The sequence below is a fragment of the Lepidochelys olivacea genome (genome assembly GCF_965140295.1).
Source record: "Lepidochelys olivacea isolate rLepOli2 genome assembly, chromosome: 4".
Classification (NCBI taxonomy): Eukaryota; Metazoa; Chordata; order Testudines; family Cheloniidae; genus Lepidochelys; species Lepidochelys olivacea.
The window spans coordinates 22,952,538-22,974,674 of record NC_140414.1 but is presented as its reverse complement, the minus strand read 5'-3'; the positions used below and the strand labels follow the sequence as shown (position 1 = coordinate 22,974,674).

Below are 22,137 nucleotides of genomic sequence, written 5' to 3'. Positions count from 1 at the left end.
TTTCTGAGATGGCTTCCTTGTTTTATGACATCCAAGTTGTAAAGGTGTGTTAGCATTATGACAGGTTTCAGAGTAACAGCCGTGTTAGTCTGTATTCGCAAAAAGAAAAGGAGTACTTGTGGCATCTTAGAGACTAACCAATTTATTTGAGCATAAGCTTTCGTGGGCTACAAGCCCACTTCATCAGATGTATTCAGTGGAAAATACAGTGGGGAGATTTATATACACAGAGAACATGAAACAATGGGTGTTACCATACACACTGTAAGAAGAGTGATCAGGCAAGGTGAGCCACCATCAGCAGGAGGGGGGGCAGGAAGGAGGAGGACTTTGTAGTGACAATCAAGGTGGGCCACCCCCAGCAGTCGACAAGAACATCCGAGGAAGAGTGTGTGTGTGTGTGTGGGGGGGGGGAATAAACATTGGGAAATAGTTCCACCCTGTGCAATGACCCATCCACTCCCAGTCCCCATTCCAGCCCACATCAATTGCATCCAGGGGGTGGCAGTTCTTCAGCAGGGAGGCTTCAAAGGCGGACTCCGAGGGGAGACTGCTGGGTTGGAATTGGTTTGCAAACTGGATGCAATTGATGTGGGCTTGAATGGGGACTGGGAGTGGATGGGTCATTGCACAGGGTGGAACTATTTCCCCATGTTTATCCCCCCCCACACACACACACTCTTCCTCGGATGTTCCTGTCGATTGCTGGGGGTGGCCCACCTTGATTGTCACTACAAAATCCTCCCTCCTCCTACCCCCTCCTGCCCCGCCCTCCTGCTGATGGTGGCTCACCTTGCCTGATCACTCTTCTTACAGTGTGTATGGTAACACCCATTGTTTCATGTTCTCTGTGTATATAAATCTCCCCACTGTATTTTCCACTGAATGCATCTGATGAAGTGGGCTTAGCCCACGAAAGTTTATGCTCAAATAAATTGGTTAGTCTCTAAGGTGCCACAAGTACTCCTTTTCTTTTTGTGTTAGCACTGTAATCGGAGTGTACAAAGTGCCTTGATGCTAAAGTTCCTCAAAGTAGGGCCATATGTTGACCAATATCCATGCCAACAATTGCCATTATTAACATCAATGGTCTTTAATAGTAAAAACAACAGCATTTGGGTGAAACCCTGGCCTCAATGAAGTCAATGGGGTCAGAATTTCACTTAGTCTCTACTACTTCTGTATGTCTTTTAGAGTATGAGGGTATGCTCCACAAAGCAACTTAACTTGGATAACTTAATCTCCAGATGTAGGATCCTCCGTTCCCTGCACAGCACCACTGCAATGCACAAAACTCCTGCTTGGCTGCTGCCTAGCCCTATAGGCACCTAAATACACTAGGAACCAAACGTTTTGCTGTAAAAGTTCTCTAGGCACTGCCTACGTTTTTAGACTCTGGGGCATGTGCACTGCTGCCTCCCACTAGGCGCCCAGGTGCCTAAGCCCCAGTGTGATTTCACAAGCCTGGAGAAGGCATTCGTCCCCCTAAGTCGTGAGTGGGACCCAATCTGGTAAGTGGCCTTTGAGCATGCTCATGGATCAGGCCCCATTCAAAATCTGGCCTCTGGAAGAGGTAGTGGTGCCTATGTTGTTGCTTTTAGACCAGGGTTTAGGGCATTCACCTGGGATGTGGGAGACCTGGGTTCAATTCCCTCTCTCTCCTACTTTTCAGGCGGGTGTTTGAACTACTGAGCTATGGGGTATTCTGATTTAGGGCTCTCTCAGCTTCTCCTGTTGAAGCTGTTCTTCTGTGAATAAATAATGAAAGACTGGTTTGGAGCAGGGGGACTGGACCCAGGGTCTCTCATCTCCATGCCCTAACCACTGGGGTATGGTGTCATTCCCCCCTCTCTCTGGTCCAATGACTGTTTAAGTATTTATCCTCAGAGAAACAGTCTCTGAGGGCAAGAGAGAGAGAGAGAGAAAATGACTCTGAGACAACCCTGCCACGTGGACTGCCCCCAGGTTGGGGACCCTGGTGTTCTAGGGTCCATGGCTTTGGGACAGTCCTGCTATGCTTGGGCTTCCAGGGTCTCTGCTGAGAACCTGGGAACCCTGGCTCTGACCAGGGTTTGGCTCCCAGCTCCATAGCAGGGAGCCTGGAAGCTGTGAGAACCCGGGTTTGAGCTGCTTACCGTTTCCAAACATCCTATTGTAGATCAAGAAGTCCTAGGATGGGCTTCCCAGTCCCAGGGTCTGTGGCTTTGGAGCAGGCTGCTCTGGACTGGGGACCCCTGAGCCTCCAGACTCCTGGGCCACATGGCTTTTTGGGTTGGCCACTGGCTTAGGAATTTGGAAGACCTGGGGTTCCTGGTCTGGGGTACTCCAGGTGATGGAGCTACACCAGAGCCACACATCTAGGAGCCCCTGGCAGCTGCTGCATGAAATTGTCATTTCCCATGATCCAGAAAACCCATGTCTCTACTACACCAGTGGTTTTCAACCTTTTTTCATTTGCGGACCCTTAAACATTTTCAAATGGAGATGCAGGCCCCTTTGGAAAACTTACACATAGTCTGCAGACCCCCAAAGGTCTGCGGACCACACGTTGAAAACCACAGTACTCTCAACCTCTGTAGGGGAAACTGGCTGTGGTGTCAGAGGAGCCATCTGGTGCTCCAGAAAGGACTGCCTTTTAGCTTCCAACCCTCTGTGGGATTGTCCGAGCCCTCATGCAGGACGCAGGCTGCTTCTGCGGCTTGCCTTCAGGCTGTCTTCGTCACGCCAAGTTGCACAACTGCTACTGCAGCTATCTTTGTGGTTTTTAGCAAAGTTCTTCCCGCTCCCCCAGTAAGACTTGTTTGGGAGAGCAAGAAGTGCACAGTCACCTCTATTCACTCATGAGCAGGCATCTAGGGCTGAGGCTTGTGTTGGCCGTTCTGCTGTCCGTGTTCACCTAGCACTTTCTGGGGTTGTACTGCTTGCTAAACTCCCGCAAGTGGGACTAGGGGAGGTTACTTGAAGAAATAAAGGTTGTTCTTTGAGATGACCCTCTGCATATTCACACTCCCCACCCGCCTTTCTAGCATCTTCAGAGTCTGAGGCTAGGACTTTCCAAATTAATGGAAGGAACTGAGGGTGGCTGGAGCTGCTCCCGCTTCTGTACTTCAGAATCCTCCAGGATGGGAAGGGGAAGGAGGGGTGGGCGGCTGTGTCACAGGGTGACAAAAAGGGAGATGAGTCTCAGCCTCACCTGTGCCACAGGCAACTCTCCTTCCCACGTGGGGAAAACGACGACCACGTGACCTAATCAGGCCTCAGGGCTAAGAAGAGGCCTGGGGAGGAAAAAGGAAAAGGGGTAGCAGGTGGCTACCTGGAGAAGAGAGCTGAAGGCTCTGAGGAGCTAGAGGTCTCTGGAAGATTCTAGCCACTGGGAGTGCCTGCTTGGGAAGGAGCAGGGAGCACCCCAGAGCAGCTGAGGGGAGAGAGGAAAAGGAGCCTGGAAAGGGTGAAAGCTGAAACTGGAGGGGTGGGGCAGAGGAATTAGAAGACAGGCCCCTGGGGAAGGAGGGCCTGGGCTCAGTCTGAGACTGGGGCAAAGACTTTGTGTTTTGAACTTGGACTAAAAGACTCTGCTACCCTGGGGAAGGGGTGGACTTACTTAGCTGGAGGGCTGAGTCCCTGCAGCAGCCAAGCCAGGCTCTGTGGTTTCTGAGGAGCCCTGAAGAAGGGGTAAATGGAAGCAGGGGTGCTGAAAGGCTGCCCTATGACATGAGGGGGCACTCTTTAGGCAGTGACCCTGGTCCAGGCTCCCATAGATACCGTGTTCTTGAAGCTGGTGTGTTGGTGCCTTGATCCCAGCAGTGTGAATGTGCAGAGCTCCTCTCTAATAACCCCAGTTACAGGTCAGTAACACTAATTTTTTTCTTGTATGTTTGTTATAGTCTGTATCTCAGGGGAACACCCAGCGCCCCTATCTTCATCCTTGTAATATGATTGTGTGGTATCCAATGCAAAGTTTGTCATGTTGGGTGTCTTTGGAAGGCTCATGCTGCACTGAGCATTGTTGTTATAGGTTGTAATTTCATGTATATAATTATGAGGCTGAAAATGTGTCGTCATGGCTTAAAACAAGCCCAGGCAAAACTCCAGGAACAGAGGGGTAGTTCACCCCTCATCAAGACATGTAGGGGACAAACCCAGCCCAGCCTCACAGGAACAAAGGACACTGGCAGCAAAAAAGGATCTGTTGGACTCTCGAGTGAGTCACCCTCCCTTCCCTTGGTCAGTCAGGGACTACAATGAGGTAATGCTCACCTGACCCTGAAGGGGGGGGCAAAGCCAAGAGGGAAGAAAGAACACAATAAAAGGGAGAGACATTTGCCATGCTCTTCCTCTCTCTTCCACCTCCATCTACAAACCCCATGTCCAAGCGACTAAAGCGCTGATCAAAGGGGAGAGCCTGACTGAAGAGCAACCAGCCAGCCTGTGGTGAGAAGCATCTAAATTTGTAAGGGCACTGACAGTGTTCGGATCGGCTTAGAATGCATTTTGCTTTTATTTCCTTTGACCAAATCTGACTTGTTGTGCTTTGACTTATAATCACTTAAAATCTGTCTTTGTAGTTAATAAATGTGTGTGTTTGTTTTACATGAAGCAGTGCTTTTGGTTTGCAGTGTGTCAGAGACGCCCCTTGGGACAACAAGCCTGGTACATATCAATTTCTTTGTTAAATTGATGAACTCATATGAGCTTGCAGCATCCAGCAGGCATAACTGGACACTGCAAGACAGAGGTTCCTAGGGTTGTGTCTGGGACTGGAGATATTGGCTAGTGTCATTCGGTTGCACAATCCAAGCAGTGGCTGGCCAAAAGTGCTCACTCACGTAGCTGGGAGCAGCTTACATGTCAGAGACTGTGTGTGAATAGCCCAGGAGTGGGGGTTCTCACAGCAGAGCAGGGTAAAGCTGGCTCCCAGAGTCGAGGATTGGACCTAGCAGATCACTGGTCCAGATAACACCAGGGGAACGTCACAATGTTGCTTGAACTAGGGCAGCTAATCCTCTGCCTTAGCAGTAGCTCTGTACCAGAAAACAATTTTGATCTCTGGCCAGGTCACCCTTTGGGGGTAAACTAGCGTTTATGCCCAGTATTTCCCAGGCTCAATAGTCTTTCTGAGGTCTTCTGTCTCATCCTCCTGGTGAGGCTGTAGGGGAATCTAGTCCACCTCTCTGTCCTGGGTTCCAGTGCAGCAACCCTGTAGCAAGTGGTTAAGCTCTGTCTGGTCAGACCTCTTGCTTAGTTCCTGGGCTTCTTCCTACAATGCATCCAACTTGTCCGGGGGCTCATATTAGAGTAGAAGTCAGCCCTTGTCTCAGCCCTTAAGGTAACAAATGAAAACAAACTAAATGAGTGGAAATAGAGTGGCTTCAGCGGTCTGTCCAACTGCTATGTGCTCAGACTCCAGTGAAGGTAGCTTGGGTCTCTGTGGTACTCCTGTCTGGGACCCTGGGAACAGAGCTGCTCCCTTAAGGCTCCTTCTCTTTCTCCAAGCCTGGCATGCCTCACAGGTACTGTGGGGTGGGGCTGCTTGCCTGGTGTGGGGTTTGTACACCCTGTCACACTTACAGTTTGCAGCTGTATCAGCCCTAGCAGTTGCTTTTAGTCAGCTCTATTTCTGTGGTGAGGATGATAAGCCACTAAGAACAGCACCCACTGGGGAATGTGGGTGGTCAGTCGGGCTCCTCAGTCAAGTGTCAGTCACCACCGGGAACTTCCCCGGTTAATATTCTGCATTGCGTTGCCACCCATCCAGTTTTCACCTGAACAGTCCTGGTTTCGGCTTATGTGTTCAGGTGCCATTTGACAGGTGACTGATTTTTTGACCCAGGGGTGGGACTCTGGGGGAAGAGGCAGAGAAGGGGGCAGGGCTTTGGGGGTCCAGTTACCAGCTATTAGAAAGGTGACAACCCTAATTTTGCAGGAGGTTTAAATCCCATCAAACTTCTTAATGTTATAATGACCCTAATCTCCTTCCTCGGCAAAACCAAATTATTTATAAACCCATTCAGTTTCTTTCCCCACTGAAAACACTAGGGCCTGATTCAACTGCCACTGAGGGAATCTTTCCCTTGACTTCAGCAAGAGATGGATCTGCCCCTTAACTAGTTGACCTGTGTTCTGCTGCTCTTGTTGCATTTCTCGTTCCACTCGGGCTGTTCTCTGGACTTGTGAAACCGAAAGCTTGTTGAGGTACTATAGCATTTCAAAATGAGCTGGCTTCTGACACCTTGTCATCTGATGATGATAAAGAATCACAGTGAGAGTCACTTTCTTCTAATGCTGAGCAAGGAACTTTACTAGAGTCAAGGAAAACATTAGACAGTTGACCATTTTGCTCTGTGAGCTAGGCTGTGCCATTTAGGTGCAGCTTGTAATGCGGGGGAATGCAGAGCCACACTCCCCAGGGAGAGTTCCAGAAGCTCTGGGAAGGAATTATTTTGTCCCGTTTTGCCATTTACACAAGGTGAAATCTCCGATATTTTCCTAATATCTAAACTAAATCTCCCTTGATGTAAACTAAGCCAATTACTACTTGTCCTCCCCTTGGTGGATGTGGAGAACAATTGATCACTGTCCTCCTTCTTGTATATTTGAAGACTGTTACCATGCCCCCCCCCCCAGTCTTCTCTTCTGTAGACTAAAGGTGCCCAGTTTTTTCAACCTCTTATCACTTTTGCTGCCCTCTTCTGGATTCTGTCCACCATAAAGTGTGGGGTTCAAAACTAGGCTTCAGTACAGGACTTCAGTGGAATTACAGCAGGGAAGTATCTAATCTAGGGTTTGGAGAACGGAATTAGGAAACCAGGCTCCTGGATTTTGTTCCCAGCTCTCTGATGGACTTGCTGTGTAACTTTGGAAAAGTCATCTATCCTTGATGTTTCAGCTTACTCACTCACCTGTGAAGTGGATGTAATAGTACTACTTCAAAGGGATACTGTGAAGTTTAATGTTAATTTGGCTTAAGCCATGTTTGTAGATCCAACTTTTACCCTGAATAATTTATAAAACATTGCTTCCCCAAGGGGGCACTGGATGCAAGACACTAACTGAGACTCAGAGTCCAAGGTCAGAAGGAACTACTGTGATTATCTAGTTTGACCTCATGTATAACACAGGGCGTAGAACTTCCCCCAGATATCAGTTTGGGGAGGGTCAGGAATGTGTGCAAACAGGAAGGCCTGCATTGCTCAGGGGTCTATTGCTCAAACAACTTCAAATTTGGCCCATGAACCCCAGATTCTCATGCGGCACAGCTGTTTTCAAAATTGGATCTGCCTGTGGAACTGTCATACTGAATGAGGCCCATGGTCCATCTGATCCTGTGTCTTGTCTCTGACAGTTACGGTACTAGGTAGCTTCACAAGGTGTAACCCTCTTCTCCTAGATTGGGGAGTGATAAAATAACATGCCCATCCATAGCAGAAGATTCTTCCTACCCTCAGGCAGTATGTTTGGCTTATGTCTTGAAGCATGAGGGTTTGCATCCTTTATAAATGTTTATCCTATCTAAGACAACTGCAGACAGTCTGTCATTTATCTTGTCTTGAATTTTTGTATCCAGCCAAGCTCTTTGCCTCCCTGATGCTTTGTAGCAGGGATTTCCACAGGTATAATTAGGCACTGTTTAAAAAAAAAAAAAGGTCACTTTTTATCAGTTTTAAATGAATTGCCTTTGAGTTGTATAGGGCATCCCCTTGTTCTTCTATTCTGAAAAAGCATACATAGAAGCACCTGACCGACCTTCTTTGTACCATTCATTATTTGATGCCTCTCTACCATGTTGCCTCTTGTTCTCTCCTGTCTTTTCCTTATCTCTTTAATCTCTCCTTCTGTGGAAGTCTTTCCATGCCTGTACTTTCCAGGCCTTCTGTTTCTGCTGTACTCTTTTGAAATGAGATGAGCAGAACTGAACATAGCATTGGAGCGGAGACGGTACCATTGATTTATACAGTAGCACTCTAACATTTTCAGTGTTACATTCTCTTCCTTAACACCACCCAGTGTTTTGTTTTCCCTCTTCATTCACTGCTGGATTTTAAGCATAAATTTTCCATTGAGCTGTTCACAATGATGCCTAGGTCTCTTTCCCAAGTAGTTATTAATTTAAACCCATCAGTGTGTCAAGATAAACCCAATTTTCCTTCCACAGGTGTATTGAGTGGATTAATTAGTTATATAACACTCTACAGATATTAAGTATTATAAAGTTAGGGGATATTAAGAGAAGATTTTTATTTATCATTTTAAATGGCTTTATTGATAGTACGGTTGTTTGCATAGACACTGATACGAATACGTCCAATATTTGCAATGTATGCCATTTCCTGCTGGAGTTCGAAGAACTGCAGTGTTCATTGTCACTGTTATCAAAATGAATAGGCATAAAGTGAAACTTTATTCTTGATTTAATTGCAAAACAAATTTGCATTGGGCAGAAAAACAATTCTGTTTACACATAAAGTGATTTTATTAACGTGATTATTTGACTCTTCCCTCATCCCTCCTCCTTTTAATCCATTTGAGGTTCATGACAATAGCACAATACTTCATTTTGTGTGGTGACAGTGTCTTCACCAGTAAAAACAGATTAGATAACCCAGCCAAGCTGGGAGACTGCATGAAAATACAGATTCAATTAGAAGATTGATAGGGAGGAGGGAGCTATAATTGCTGTGATACAGAGCTTCTGAATATCCACAAGACTGGAACTTGTGCAATGGCACTGAATACACCATTTCAGCCACTACTCTGAGAGTCTAAACTGATTTTTCTATGGGGACAGCTTAGAAAATACTCTTGGACAATTATAGTTTTTCTTGGGATACTGTGAAACTCTTTTAAAGGTGTGGGACCAGCTGGTGTAAATTGATGTAACTTCACTGATAACAATGAACCTTGGCCAGTCAGGGCAGAAAACGTTTTTGATGTCCTCCCCACCAAAAAACTAAATCTCACAGCTGGCCAATCAGTGGAGTGCAAAAAAAACCCATTGCAATCAGTGAAGTTAAAACAGCTGACCGATCGGAGTGGCACCCCTAGAAAAAGGTGCCCAGGCTAACAACCCTGCTTGCCTGTCCCTTCAACTTGCTCTGAAGAGGGAGAAGCAAAGTTACTTATAAAATTCTGGGTGCCCTGGACATTATTTTATTCATTCACATTGTTATTGTGTTAGGTCAGTCTGCATCAATCTGGGTCTCTTTAGCACAGCATTGGTATATTTTCAGTTTGAGGCCAGAGTATATTGGATTTTGTTAAGGATTTATTTCTTAAAAAGCAACTTTTGTCTATTCTAATCCTACCTGGGTTATCTTTGACACTTGCATCTATCAGGATTTAAATACCCCCAAAATGCACTGATTTTGTAACTGCTGACATGTGCCAAGATGTATAGTATTAGGGAAAGGACTTTAAACATTTTCAACAGTAAACAGAACCATAACTACAGTCCAGTTATTACAATTGGATGTGTACAGAGAGAGCCTTGAAATCAGTGTGTGTGTGTGTGTGGGGGGGGAGGAATGCATGGGTGCAAGAGTCCACCTGGATCCAATTGCAAGATCACAGCCTTAGCTGTCTGCTAGTAACCGAGTTTATCAGAGGTCTGGTGCACAATGGATGCTACTGTTTCCTTCAGGCAAGTAGTGCAGTGAACTATCTTGACCAATCAGTGGAATTCAATCAATATTCAGCTTGGGGGGAATCTTAGTCTGAGAGAGGTGCATGCCCAATTCATAGTAATTTTAATACCTTTAGGCAGCTTTGAAAATCTTAGCCATGCAACTGGAACCTCACTACTTATGAAAGTACTATTTTGTTTATTTGTATTGTGGTAGTTCCTAGGAGCCCTAGTCATGGAGCAGGACCCCATTGTGTTAGGCGCTGTACAAACTGAACAGAAATCTTTCCTACTCTATTAAAAAAATCTGGCATTACTATTTTGAAATACTAAGTTAATTGCAAACTTCTTATTCTGGTGTGTGAGTGTTTGCTGTTAGCATAATAACTACTCAGCACCTGCTGAAATTGGTGGAAGCTTTGTCATTGACTTCAGTGGAAGTAAGATCGGGCCCCCTTGGGTCGAGCCATTTGGTGCATCAAAAACAGGGAACGTATGGAAAATCTGATACAAGTGAACTGTTAGCTGTAACTTTATATGGCATGTAAGTTTCTCTGGAAAGAGAAGGCTTGTAGGATAATTTGTAATCTAATAGCCTCTCTAAAGGAAAAGCAGCCATTGTTATAACTGCTGATGCTGCTGTGGGGTCAGGGTGATTGTGCAAGGCTGGGCAGCTTTCGTTTCATTAGTGGGACACTCTTTGAATTCAATGTACTTATGCACATTCAGACCTGGGTTGTCCGAGCTGATCAGAAGCTGCCTGGTCTATTGCAGGAAATCTGTTAAATTCAGAGGTGCCCTCTGCAACACCCGAGCCCCACCCTTTCAGAAACACTCCCTGGAGTAGCATGCAGCCCACTGGCACTGAGGGCAATCTGTTTCCCTAATCAGAGCCCCCCAAGCTGGTGACGTTGAGCTCAGCTTGGCCAGAGGCACTGTCCAGGGGATGCTCTTTATGGGGGGTGGGCGAGGGAATGGGGATTTTATTCAAGGTCTGTGACAGAAAAGGGAAAATATGATGGAAATCCCCAGGTGTAGCAGGAGCAAGAATTTGTCCTAGCTGGGATGCTGTGCTCCTAGCTGTCTGTGTGCATGTGTCACTCTGAGCCAGATAAATCCTCTGCCACAGGAGAACACAGACTATTTCTCAGCGCCTTTTTCCAGCTGCCTGCCTGCACTTCGGCAGCGTTGTCCCTCTTGTCACCCCCTTGGTGGGGCCCCTTTCCTTTACTATGGGAATAGTGACATTCAGCGGGAAAGGCTAGAAGCAAACATCAAAAAGCCCAGGCACGGTACTGTTTATTTATTCCATTTGTGTGTTTGTTTGTTTTTTACACCATATAGGCTGCAGCCTGGCAAATCTATACAGCACCTTCAAAATGCTAGACCAGGAAGATGCAAGTAGGCAGCTTGGATAACACTTGAAAGAATGGCAAAGGCTTTGCTGTGAGGAAGAATTTCTCTGCTGAGCTCCTATTGCCAAAGGATATTTACCTGGCACCCTGACAAGATCTGTTAGAAAGACCCCTTCCTCCCTGCTTGTATATGGCAAAGTTTCTTGCAGAGCTCCTGGGCTGCACGTTGCCGGACAAGGGCACCTCTCCCATGTTTGAGGTAGGTGTTTGTGTGCGCAATGGTGCCGTTTGACCTCTTGCTCTGATTGTGTTTCTTTTTGAGATGTCTCAAAGATGTTGCAGGTATGAGCTTGGCTAATGTTCATTGCCCCCCCTTTGAAGTGAGGGGAGGAGGGCAGGAAACTGGTGTTTGCATTTGCCTTTCTGTGTTGGGGTAACCCTCAGTAGGGTAGCTTTCCAGCTGACTGATGAGTGTGTTAGCTGTCAAGGAGTTGCAGTTTGATTGCATGCGCTATTGCTATTTCCCACTTGCCCAAGAAGTGACTGGTTTCTAAAATGAATATCCCTCCCCCGGCTTCTCTAGTTAACTGTATCCCCTAACAAAAGGAGACCAAACAATTTTACCTGGTTGTGGTCTGAGAAGTGGCAAGTACTTTGAAGTGAACCCATTTTCATTCTTGTAAGGAAAAATAACAATAACTAAAGGTCACAATAATCTGAACATGGAATGGAAAGAATAAGGTTCTGAACATGAAGCTTCATCAATTTCAGCAGAACTGGAACATGAGAGAGATTCCTCTTCTGCACCCCCTACACAGCCAAACTCCCAGTGTTTTCAACTGCAGTTTTATCTAAGTAAGGCTTTGCTCTGTGAAGTAGGATTCTTATAAGTTAGGGCCCTGTCCAAAGCCCACTGTAGTCAATGGGACTCTCCAGTGACTTCAATGGGCCTTGGATCAGGCTCTTAATGAACAGTGCACAGGGCAGAAGTAACTGTAGGTGTCTCATGTACATGTGATTAGTTGGGAGATTTTTAACTGTTTACTTATTATAGGAGTGCTATATTTAACCTAAAGTGATCCTTCAGGTGTAGCTGTCCTCCATCCCAGTACAGACATTGTCCCAGGGTTTTTTCCAAAAGGATCTCTTCCATTTATTATTTTCAAATCATTATGTAACAGCCATCAGGGTAAATTGGAACAGGCAGAGGAGTAAATAGGGCTTAGCAAATAATAATTTATTTGTCAAACTTAATCTTGCTCAGTTTAATGAATGCACCCAAGCAGACTTCAGGCAAAATACACTGAGAATCTTGCAATTATATATGAATTTCTTAGCAGTCTCCCCCTCTGCACCCCCAAACATTTGATATGTGGATTTCAACATTCAAGCTGTGTTGGTGTTACTGTACATAAATAGCACTTTCAGTCGGGTGACTGGGTGACTGAGGTAACTAACCACCACAGTGCAAATTTCAAATATGCAATCTGCAGTTCACCTTCAGCGGATATGCAAACACAAAACCAGCTCTTTGCAAGTATCCGTGCTAGTAGACTCGGCCACTTGAGTGCTTGCAGCAAGGGAATGTGAAATAAGCAAGTCCAATCTGTTTTATTTTTTGAACTAGAACGAATGTTTACAGGAGAGAATTTCAGCTGTTCACCCCAGCCCTAGGTCACCGACTGTGCCGTGTAGTATAGGCCCGGCCGCCTTCCCTCAGGCAGAGTCTTAGAGCTGTATTTGTTAGGGACCGTGTGGTGGTTTCTCTTCTAAGGGCGGCTGCAGCACTGGAAGCCGTGCTTGGGAATAGAATTCCCCCTCTGGGCAATGGCATCTTTGAGGAAGGACTTCAGGATTTGGCTCATTACATTAACACGTGTTAATTCAGCAAATAATTGTGCTCTGTACTTTCCACAAACTGTGTAATCACATGAGAGACACTTATTCACTGAATGTATAGGTGGGGTTACTGTGGGTCCAATCCTGAGAAATGCTCAGCATCCTCTGTAATAGAGTCAGAATTGTCTTCTCTGGCTCTCATTCTGCAAAGGGATCCTCTTCGGTGAACGTTTACACCCACATGGAGTTCCACTGAAGTCAACAGGATGCTGAATAGGCATAAGGGTCTGCCCAAGTGGATCTCATTGCAGGGTTTAGGGCCTGCCAGTGCTTAGCCCAGGGCCTGTCTGTGTCCATCAGCCCCGGTAAAGTATCCCTTTTATATTAACAACAAATTACAAATGAGTCCTGTTTGCTCTTCCATGAGGGGAAACTGCACTTTTCCCCTCCCATTCACTTCACAGTGGATGCTGCAGATGCTCTGGATTTGTTTCTGAGGATATGTAGTTATCCTAGGCAAGATGAGAATCTGCCCACAGCTGGTATTCATACCCTGCCTTTGCACTTAGCACCCTTCTGCATCCAGACTGCTCACTGTGGGAATCCCTGATCCTAAACAACTAGGACAAACAATGTGGAATTTTCAAAACTGCTCACTGCTAGCTTAACTTTTCTCCTATTGAAATCAAAGGTAAAACTCCCACCCATAGACTGTTGGGAGAAATTAACAGAGCCCAAGAAGCTGCCCTGACATTACAAGGCCCTGTAAACTCTGCAGTTAAAAAGTGCCATTAAAACACAGTCATAGCAGATGGGTTCCCAGCTGGAGCTAAAATTAGCCAGCTCCCCTGGAGAGGAGTCTGCTTCCTACAGCCTGGAGATTGTAACACCACGCAAATATCTTGAAGCATTTGGTGAGAGTTCTTTTTAGAAAAGCTTTCTTATTTCATGTAAGTTTTCATTTTGGTTTTATTTTTAAATAAGACATTTTGCCTAATAGTGTATTTAAAAATTGTAACATTTCTGTCCACATCATTGTTTGCTTTAAGTTTCTCAAAACAGTTGTGCCCTCTTCTGTCTGGCAAACATTTATTCTCCTGTTTTTCTTCCATGTACAAAATACTTCCCCCCTGCTCAGTCTATCTAGCATAACAATTATGGAGCTTTAGGGATTAACATATTATTGCGTGTATAGTGAAACAGCATGCACTAGGTGCTTTGCAGAACTATGTTATCTATCCATCTTAGGTACATCTATAGCCCACCATTACCATCGTGTCTCAGTGCCTCACAATCTCAAGATAAGAAAAGGAGTACTTGTGGCACCTTAGAGACTAGCCAGTTTATTTGAGCATGAGCTTTCGTGAGCTACAGCTCACTTCATCGGATGCATGTAGCTCACGAAAGCTCATGCTCAAATAAACTGGTTAGTCTCTAAGGTGCCACAAGTACTCCTTTTCTTTTTGCGAATACAGACTAACACGGCTGCTACTCTGAAACAAATCTCAAGATATTTATTCTTGCAACACTTCTGTGAACTAGGGAAGTGCTGTTGTCCTCATTGCTGTTGTCCTCATGGGGAGCTGAGGCACAGATTAAGTGCCTGGCCAAAGGTTAAACAGGAATTCAGCAGCGGGAAGAGGTTTAATTCTGAGTCTGTTTCTATGCTTGGGGAATGGGTGGATGGGAGGGGACAAAAATGACTTTAAGGCACCTTTGCATTCCCTGTATTCCAGACTCATGTTGGGGCCTGCCCATTTTGCTTTATAAAGGCTTGTGTAATGTGTACTCTGCTTCCCAGGCCCCACTTGGGATCTGCTCCACCTTTGGGAGCATTATGTAAACCTAATAGCTGTAGGCATTATTGTCCCTATTAGGAAAGTAAGGCAGAAAGGTTAAGTGACTCTGACCAAGTCTACAGAGGGAGTTAGTATCAGAGCTGGATGAGAATGCAAGAGTTCTTTGGTCTCAGTGCAGTGCTTCATCCTCTGACCATGCTGCTTCCCATGCTGACCACCTCTGTGGCCTGAGGAAACATTGGCTGTTTAGCAGAATAGCTGGCTTAGTTGCAGGTAGTCAGCTGGGAAGGAGCTCGCAGTGTCCCTAGTACCACCAGCAGCAATAGATCCAGTATCTTTCAAAAATGAAGGAACCTGTGTGGTTTTATACACTCCAGAGGCCACCCCTGGTCATGGGGAGGGTGAGGTCAGTGATAAACTTTCAGCCCTACTGATCAATTTACATCTTCCAAAAGGGCTAGAAAGTTACTTTAATTGAAAATTGAGATTAGCCCTGATCATTCTGTCCCACCCAACTGGGCAATGGGGAACCTTTTGGGTGCAGGCTTCAAGAGCATCAAGCTCTGGCTTTGCGTGTGTGTGTATCTACATGTAAACCTCTGACTTTCTCACCTGCACTCTGCCCACTAATCCATCTTCCCTGAGGCATGTTCCAATACTCCAAATACTTGAGCACCTTTGAACATCTGGCATTAAAAAAAGTCAATTTGCATCAAAACTTTTTCCTCCTTTCCACAAATGACATTCACTGTCTTCCCCTGCCACAGTTATTTCTACTTGAGGCCAAGGGCAAGCAAGATCCAGTCCTGGGTCAATCACAACCTTTCCAGACATTAAAATGTCATGACTAGAAAGGGGTGTTTCATATCACCATTTAGATGGGAGATTTCCAGCTTTCCAACAAGTCCCAGTATGTGCTTTTAGCCCTGGAAGAGCCCAAGAAAATGGATTTTAAAGCAATGCTGTTTTTAAGCCTAAAAAAGCTATTTTAGGTGGTTTTCCTGGCTTCCACTGAGCTTTGCATGCTGGGAGACCAAGTAAATAAGGCACCTGGATCTATAGGTGAAGGAATAAAAAGAATGTAGTTCCAAAGTTTAAAAAATGTAAAACTCTCTCTAAATCTGTGTTTCTCAGCCTATTTGATACCAAGGACTGGCTTGCTGCCTTCCTAAACTGTAAGAGATCTCGGGGACCAGAGCTGGTCAATGGACCATCATTGAGAAACACCGCTCTACATCGCTTCTGAAGTAGCTATACTGTAACCTGTCACACAGTGGAGAATACATGGTTTGTCAGAGAGGTTTTACCAGCATGAGTTTGAGTGCCCTCTACTTACAAGTGGCAAAGCTGTGGGTTAAGTGTCTACCCCACACTCATCCTGATAAAGTTTCATACTGCATACATTTTCTTTCTCTCACTCATGTGCGTGCGTGCACAGTGAATAAAGTGTTTTATAAGGTTAACTTTGTGCACTTGCTATTCAAGTCATGTTAGTTTTGTCTTTGACTTATCATAGCTGCATGTTGCAGCATCTGTTAGTTTATCTTAGAGCTGTCCCTTGAGCTTGTTAGTCTCAGGAACTGGAGAAAAGGACTGTGGATTGTCAATTCCTCGCTCTGCTTCTCATGGAGCTGAGGGTTCCAAAACTTTTGGTACTTGTTCTAATTGCTGTTGGATTTGGGAGCATTTTTACCCTGTGCTTTAAAAGGGATTCAGGGGCAGCCTAGGAACCGAGTGAGAGTGTGAAGAAGAGTCTCCCTATGGGTGCAAATTTTAGAGCAATCATACTTCCTGCCTGGAAGTATGGTAGAAGCATGGTTTGGAATGGTATCTTTCAAGGGAGTAAGCAGCCCTATCTTATGGGGCGTAAGAGGGAGTGTGGTCTTGTGGTAACAGCAGAGCAATAAAGGGAGTGAGGGGGAAGGAGGGGCAGTGAGATCAGAAAACCTGGTTCTGACACTAGTTTGAGTGTCTTTGGGTCACTCTTAATGTCTCTGAGCCTCAGTTCTTCCCATCCCTATTATGTGGCTATTAAAATTTACTCCACAGGAGTGATCTAAGGATGTATCAGTTAGGGCCATGTCCTGTGTCACGCTTGTAGGTATGCAATTGATTTCAATGGGATCCTTGCAGGGGAAAGATGCTGAGTTTCCTGCTCCCCATGCTGACAGCATCTGCTTACGTTTTCCCCCTGGGGTAACATCTATATGATGAGCTTCTCCTGTTGGTGTAGGTACTCCAGCTCCCCGAGAGGCAGTAGCTATGTTGACAGGAGAAGCCTTCCGATTGACATAGGGCGTATACACCAGGAGTTGGGTCAGTATATCTGTGTCAGTGGTGTGGCTTATGTAGTTATACTGATATACGTTTGTAGTGTACGCCAGGGATCGGTTACAGTTCCCTTTGTGGTTCCCCCTTCCCTAATCGGGAATTAACCTTCTATACCACCAGTAAACTTCTACCCTGGTCCAGCTGTGCTGTTCAGTGAGTAAGGACTTGGAACCAAAGCTCCACCTACTCCCTGTCCACCTCTGAGTCACTGTTCCTCCCCTGCTTCCTCCTCCTTCCTGGAGAGTAGCTACCTCTTGCTGACCCGTACTAGCAGTAGATCACATCTCCCTTGTGCTCACTTAGTGAGTAGGGATAGTAAAGCCAAAGTCCCTCCCGTTCTGCACCCCTCCCTGCCCACCTGCTTTAGGAAGAAGTGGGTGAATAACCTCGCTTACTCCTGTGTGCTTGGACCCAGGAGGCCTGAGTAAGGATGCACAGGAGGTTTTTACTCCCTCTTACGGGTGTCCAAGTCAGAATCTAGCCCTAAGTAAGGTACTAATTACAATGACTAATGAAGGACAGAACATCACCCTCTATATGTACAATGCCAAAAAAATACCAAATAAAATAATGGGAGAATGACTGAAATAGAACAGCAATGATGCTCTTTAGTGGTGCAGGTTCAGGACCCTGAAGTCTCTGGGAGAAGGCTCAGGTGCAAGGCCTTTATATGCACATTCTGACGTTCAAGACCATGATGAACAAAAGCTTTTCAGGCCTCCTTACGTTACGGTTGGTCCAAATCTTTCTCCACTTTCTTTTTTTCCCCAAGTGTTGATAGTCAAGTAATGACCCCTTTTTCTTACCCTTGTTAGGAAGTCCGACCGCAGCAGTGCAGCCTAGTGAGTGAGGCTGACTACAGATCATTGAATAAGTTTCTTGGGGGAGGGGGAAATGATGGAAGTCCCTCAATTGGTTGAATCGTTTCCATCTGGATTTAAGAGCATACCATAGAGGACAGTCTTGCCCTGGCAGAAGTCTGGAGTAGATGACCTAATAGGTCTTTTCTATCCTTAAGTCTGTAGGCCAGACTCCAGCAGCCTTGTTCTTTCCATGTTGTACCTTGTTCCCCAAGCTATCCCTCTTGAAATGTATGGGACTTCTCTAGGAGTAAGGGACTACTTGCTGCAAGCCAGACTGTCAGGATCTGGCCCTGCGATTCTATAGGATGCGACAGCCGTGAACACCTTCATGTCTGGCATTGGGAATATGGTAGCCAGTGGCTACCCTTCCAAGAGGGGGCAGCACAACTAGGAATCTGGCCAGTGATGCAGTGCAAGGTATACTACTCCCTGTTGAAAAGGGTTGTCAGATTGGGCTCCACCCTACCCAGCCAGGGAGCTCTGGGACGCAGTCTGCCCACCCGGGGCCATTGTGGGGCCACACCACCACCTTACTATGGGATGTGCCTTTAAGGCGCTGTCAAGCATGTAGGAAATGGGGGATGGGGTTTGTTTGGAGTGTCACACACTGTTTTATGCTTAGAAATTTTTCACCATTTAAACAAACCGCTCCAACCTTCAAAATGAATCCATTTTTTCCAATTAATCAGGGTCCTATTTTTCCAGCCTTGAATAATTATTGGGGCTTATTTTTTTGTATTGCTTTCAAGCAGCGTACAACAAAATTAATCACAATTTGCAGAGCCTGCTTTCTACCCTATAGGTTCAAAGAGAAGAAACCCTCCAACATAATGTATGTGGTAGGAACACCATAGTCAGTGACAAATTGAATGGAATTAAAAGTTATGGTATGATTGTGAGCAAGCTTTGATAGTAACAGACCTTTGGTTGCAGCACCTTGGAGCTCTGCCAAAGCTTCTTCATGCTAATTTAACCAATTTATATTTTTGAGCACAATTATTTTCATGCCTTTCCATGCACCTTCTCTTCAGCTGAGAGTTGGACTTGAGCATAATTCCTGCATGGGTGCGAAGTGGAGTACAGCGAGAGAGACCGTTTGTTATCCCTCTAAGGCATAGCCAGCCTAGTGCTTAAGTGTCACTCAGGCACCTCCCCACTTGGGGCAACTCATGCTGCTGACATAGCTGGCCAGTGCTCTCCAGGCCTTCAGCCTAATGATCAGTTGATGCACAGAGGTCCTGGAGAAAGGCTCACCCTGCTTATTCCCCTTCAGCATGCCCATAGTGGAGTAGCCGACACTTAGCCCAGACTGATCACTTCAATTTCTTGTTGGTCTTTACCTGAACTATATCCAAAGACTTCAGAGAACTGCTGCTAAAATGCAAGTCTCTCTTCTAACAGGCTGCAAGTTAATGTCTTGCTGAGGGAGGCGAGGGGATATTTTTCCTCAGGGGCCTGTGGATGACTAAGGCCCTGATTCTGCAAAGAGCTCCAAGCGGGCTCAGAAGTCTGCCCTTGCAGAGCTCACTATAGCCGTGTGGCCTAAGTTCTCCCCTCATAACTATCTTTCTAGAAGTATGTGCCTTCCCCAACAGGCTCTAAAACCCAATCCACATACACTGTGCTGTCCAACTGCACCCCCTTCCTGAGCAGAAGTGCCAAGAAGCCTTGTTTGGTTTTCACATTCCCTCCGGGTGCGGTTTCCTTTCTCCATGTCTGTGGTGTATGTGGGAGAGTCCTTGTGCCCATCAGTGCATGATGACAGGGCCCCAAAGTGGTAGTGTAAGCCACACACCTTCTGGGTGTGGTGTTCTGTCCCATCTTATGGCACTGAGACCACTAAGAGAGCAATTAATGAGTCTGCTCTACAGCCTTCGCTAACAGCTAGTTAGCTTTTAGCTCATTGTGTAGAGGCTCATGCACTCAGCTCCAGAGGGCCCTAGGTCAATGCCGACGACCGGGGTCTGTCAGCGTTACACTAAGACTTTGATAGGAACTAGGGAGTGACTGTTATTTGAACTCAACCCCCCTTCTCTCCTCCCCCATTGCTAGCGGGGCCCTCTGGGATCCTTTGAAACAGCCATTTAAATGGACACCCCATGGAAACAGGATCAATGAGACTGGAGCTGACCTTTATATGCACCCTTGCAAAGAAATTTATCTACCTGGACCCTTGACAAAGTTGCAACAGGCCTGAGCTGCACTGTCATTGATGATGGAGAGATCTGAAGTTTCTCTTCCCGCATGTGAACTCTGGAATGGGTTGAAAATGTCTAAATTTAGTTTTTTCTGCAAAAAAAACCCCAAAAAACAAAATTTATACTGGAAAAAACCAGAGCTCTTCCCTATTCAGAGCCCAGTGGGGCCTCAGAGCGGGGTGATCCCATGCAGCCACTTTAGAGGGCAGAACATTTTTAAAAATGGCCTGGTCACCACTGAGATGTCTTTCAAACACCTTATTACATAAATAATCCTTCTAGCACTTTTTCATGCTCAGATATAACCAAGAGCAGTAAATGAATTCTCACTCCCTCCCTCAGCCCTGTGACAAGCTCGATCACTATGTGCCCTTGCCTGCTGGAGGAGCCAACTCATAGGGAAGTGAAATGACTTTTTCAGGATCCCACAGCCAGTTGCTGATGGTTAGGAATAGAACCCAGGAGTCCTGACTCCTGTGTCCCAGTTTTGTAGAAACTCTGGTGCTAGCAGGCTGAGCGAGAACACAAGGAACAGGGATAGTGCTAACGTACTGGTTTGCAATGTACTCTTGGAAATGCGCAGCTGCTGTCCGTAGGTGTGATCTGCCTCTGGCGTCCCTGCATGGGGAAGATGGGAGAGATTGGTTTCATCAGGAACTGGCTGGAGCCAAGTGGGCGAGTTTGCAATGTGTGTAGCAAGCCAGATCGAGCAGGACATAGCATGCAGGGTTGTGGGGGGGAGGCAGGCCAGTGGCAGACAAAGGTATGTGTGACTTCCTGTGTCTGTCAAATTTGGCTGGAAAACTTACATGAACACGCTTCTGGTGAAACTTCTTGCTCCTGTACTGTCTACAAACACCACTGGGACACATTGTCTGACAAGAGCAGGAGGCCTGGGCAGAACCTAGAAGTTTAGAGGGGCAAAAAAAGTAATTTATGTCCGTTATTCTAATCTTTTTTTTATTCTTCAAGGAACGTGAGAGCTGGGTTTGGTTCCAGTTCTGAATGATGTTTTGGCACAAGGGTGGAAGGGACAGTTTGTGTATTGTCCAAACAAAGTTTGTTTGCCTTTGGTTTATAGCTACATACGTTTGTTTGTTTGTTAAGGCAATACGTACTTTCCATTAACCAGGGTTTGGTGGTGTTGCTACCTCTTGTGATTTTTTTTTTTATCATAAGCGTCTTGATCTTTGGTGTTTGTTTTTTCTTAAAACCCCAGCTTCTACAGTCCTGTGATTATCTGAGAATCTAAGAACACCAAAAAGCCAGCTTCTCTTCTTCTGGTTGCAGGGAAGAACGTGAAAATATAAACCCAAATAGTTCAGAAGGCAAATAACCCAAAGCTGTTGTTTTTTAAAAACCTCAAGATTTCTAAGCTAATCTGGTGATTTTGGGGGGTCCAGGGTCTGACTTTAACATTTGGGGTTGGCTGTGCTGGTTTGGTGTGCAGAATCTTTGCTGCAAATAACAAGCAGGCTGTTCTTGCTTTTAATAAGTCAGTCATGTAACAACAGTTATAGCTTATTGACACTATCTTTCTTCCATAACCTGAAGCTAAAGGCCTCTGAGGAAATCTGCCTAATTAAAACTAAGGATAACATTACACCACTCAGAAGCCCTTTAATTAATGTTGTCTCAATCATTTGAGATCTAATGGAAGGGTTATTAATCCTGGTGTGTGCGTTTGTGTATATATATCCTGCCACTTGCATAGCAAAATATGCAAGAGGCGCGTGACCCTGTTCCCACATAAGTGAGTGGCAAAATTCCCATTGACTTCCGTGGGAGCAAGATGAGGTTCTTCAAACTAAAGCTTTCTGACAACTGAGCAGTGGCATTTCCCGCTTGCTTTGGAATTGACAGGACGCCCTTGGGCTCATGATGGAAAAAGCTGATTTTTTTGTTAAAGGCATAATTTAGTTTATTAAATGGACTGATTTATTTGTGATCATTTTAAGATGGGCCTAAAACACCGTTCCCACTCCCCTCCCCCCCATACCCCTCAGAGCCAATACTTCCTGCACAGGAATTGCAGTTTCAGTCCAACACCAGTGGTTAGGACACTAGCCTGGGACTTGTGAGACTTGGATTCAGTTCCCTGCTTCACCACGGGCTTCCTGGGGCCCTGGGTGA

At 45.8% G+C, this 22,137-nt stretch overlaps 1 protein-coding gene across 1 annotated transcript in view; it reads left to right on the top strand.

Moving 5' to 3' along the window:
- The first annotated feature begins 10,860 nt into the window (after positions 1-10,860).
- RASGEF1B (RasGEF domain family member 1B) overlaps positions 10,861-22,137 on the top strand; it is a 339,701-nt gene continuing 328,424 nt past the window's right edge. Inside the window, exon 1 of the mRNA XM_084625325.1 lies at positions 10,861-11,233. Coding sequence (XP_084481451.1) covers positions 11,165-11,233 — 69 coding nt within the window. The 5' untranslated portion in view covers positions 10,861-11,164. The remainder of the gene's footprint in view (positions 11,234-22,137) is intronic.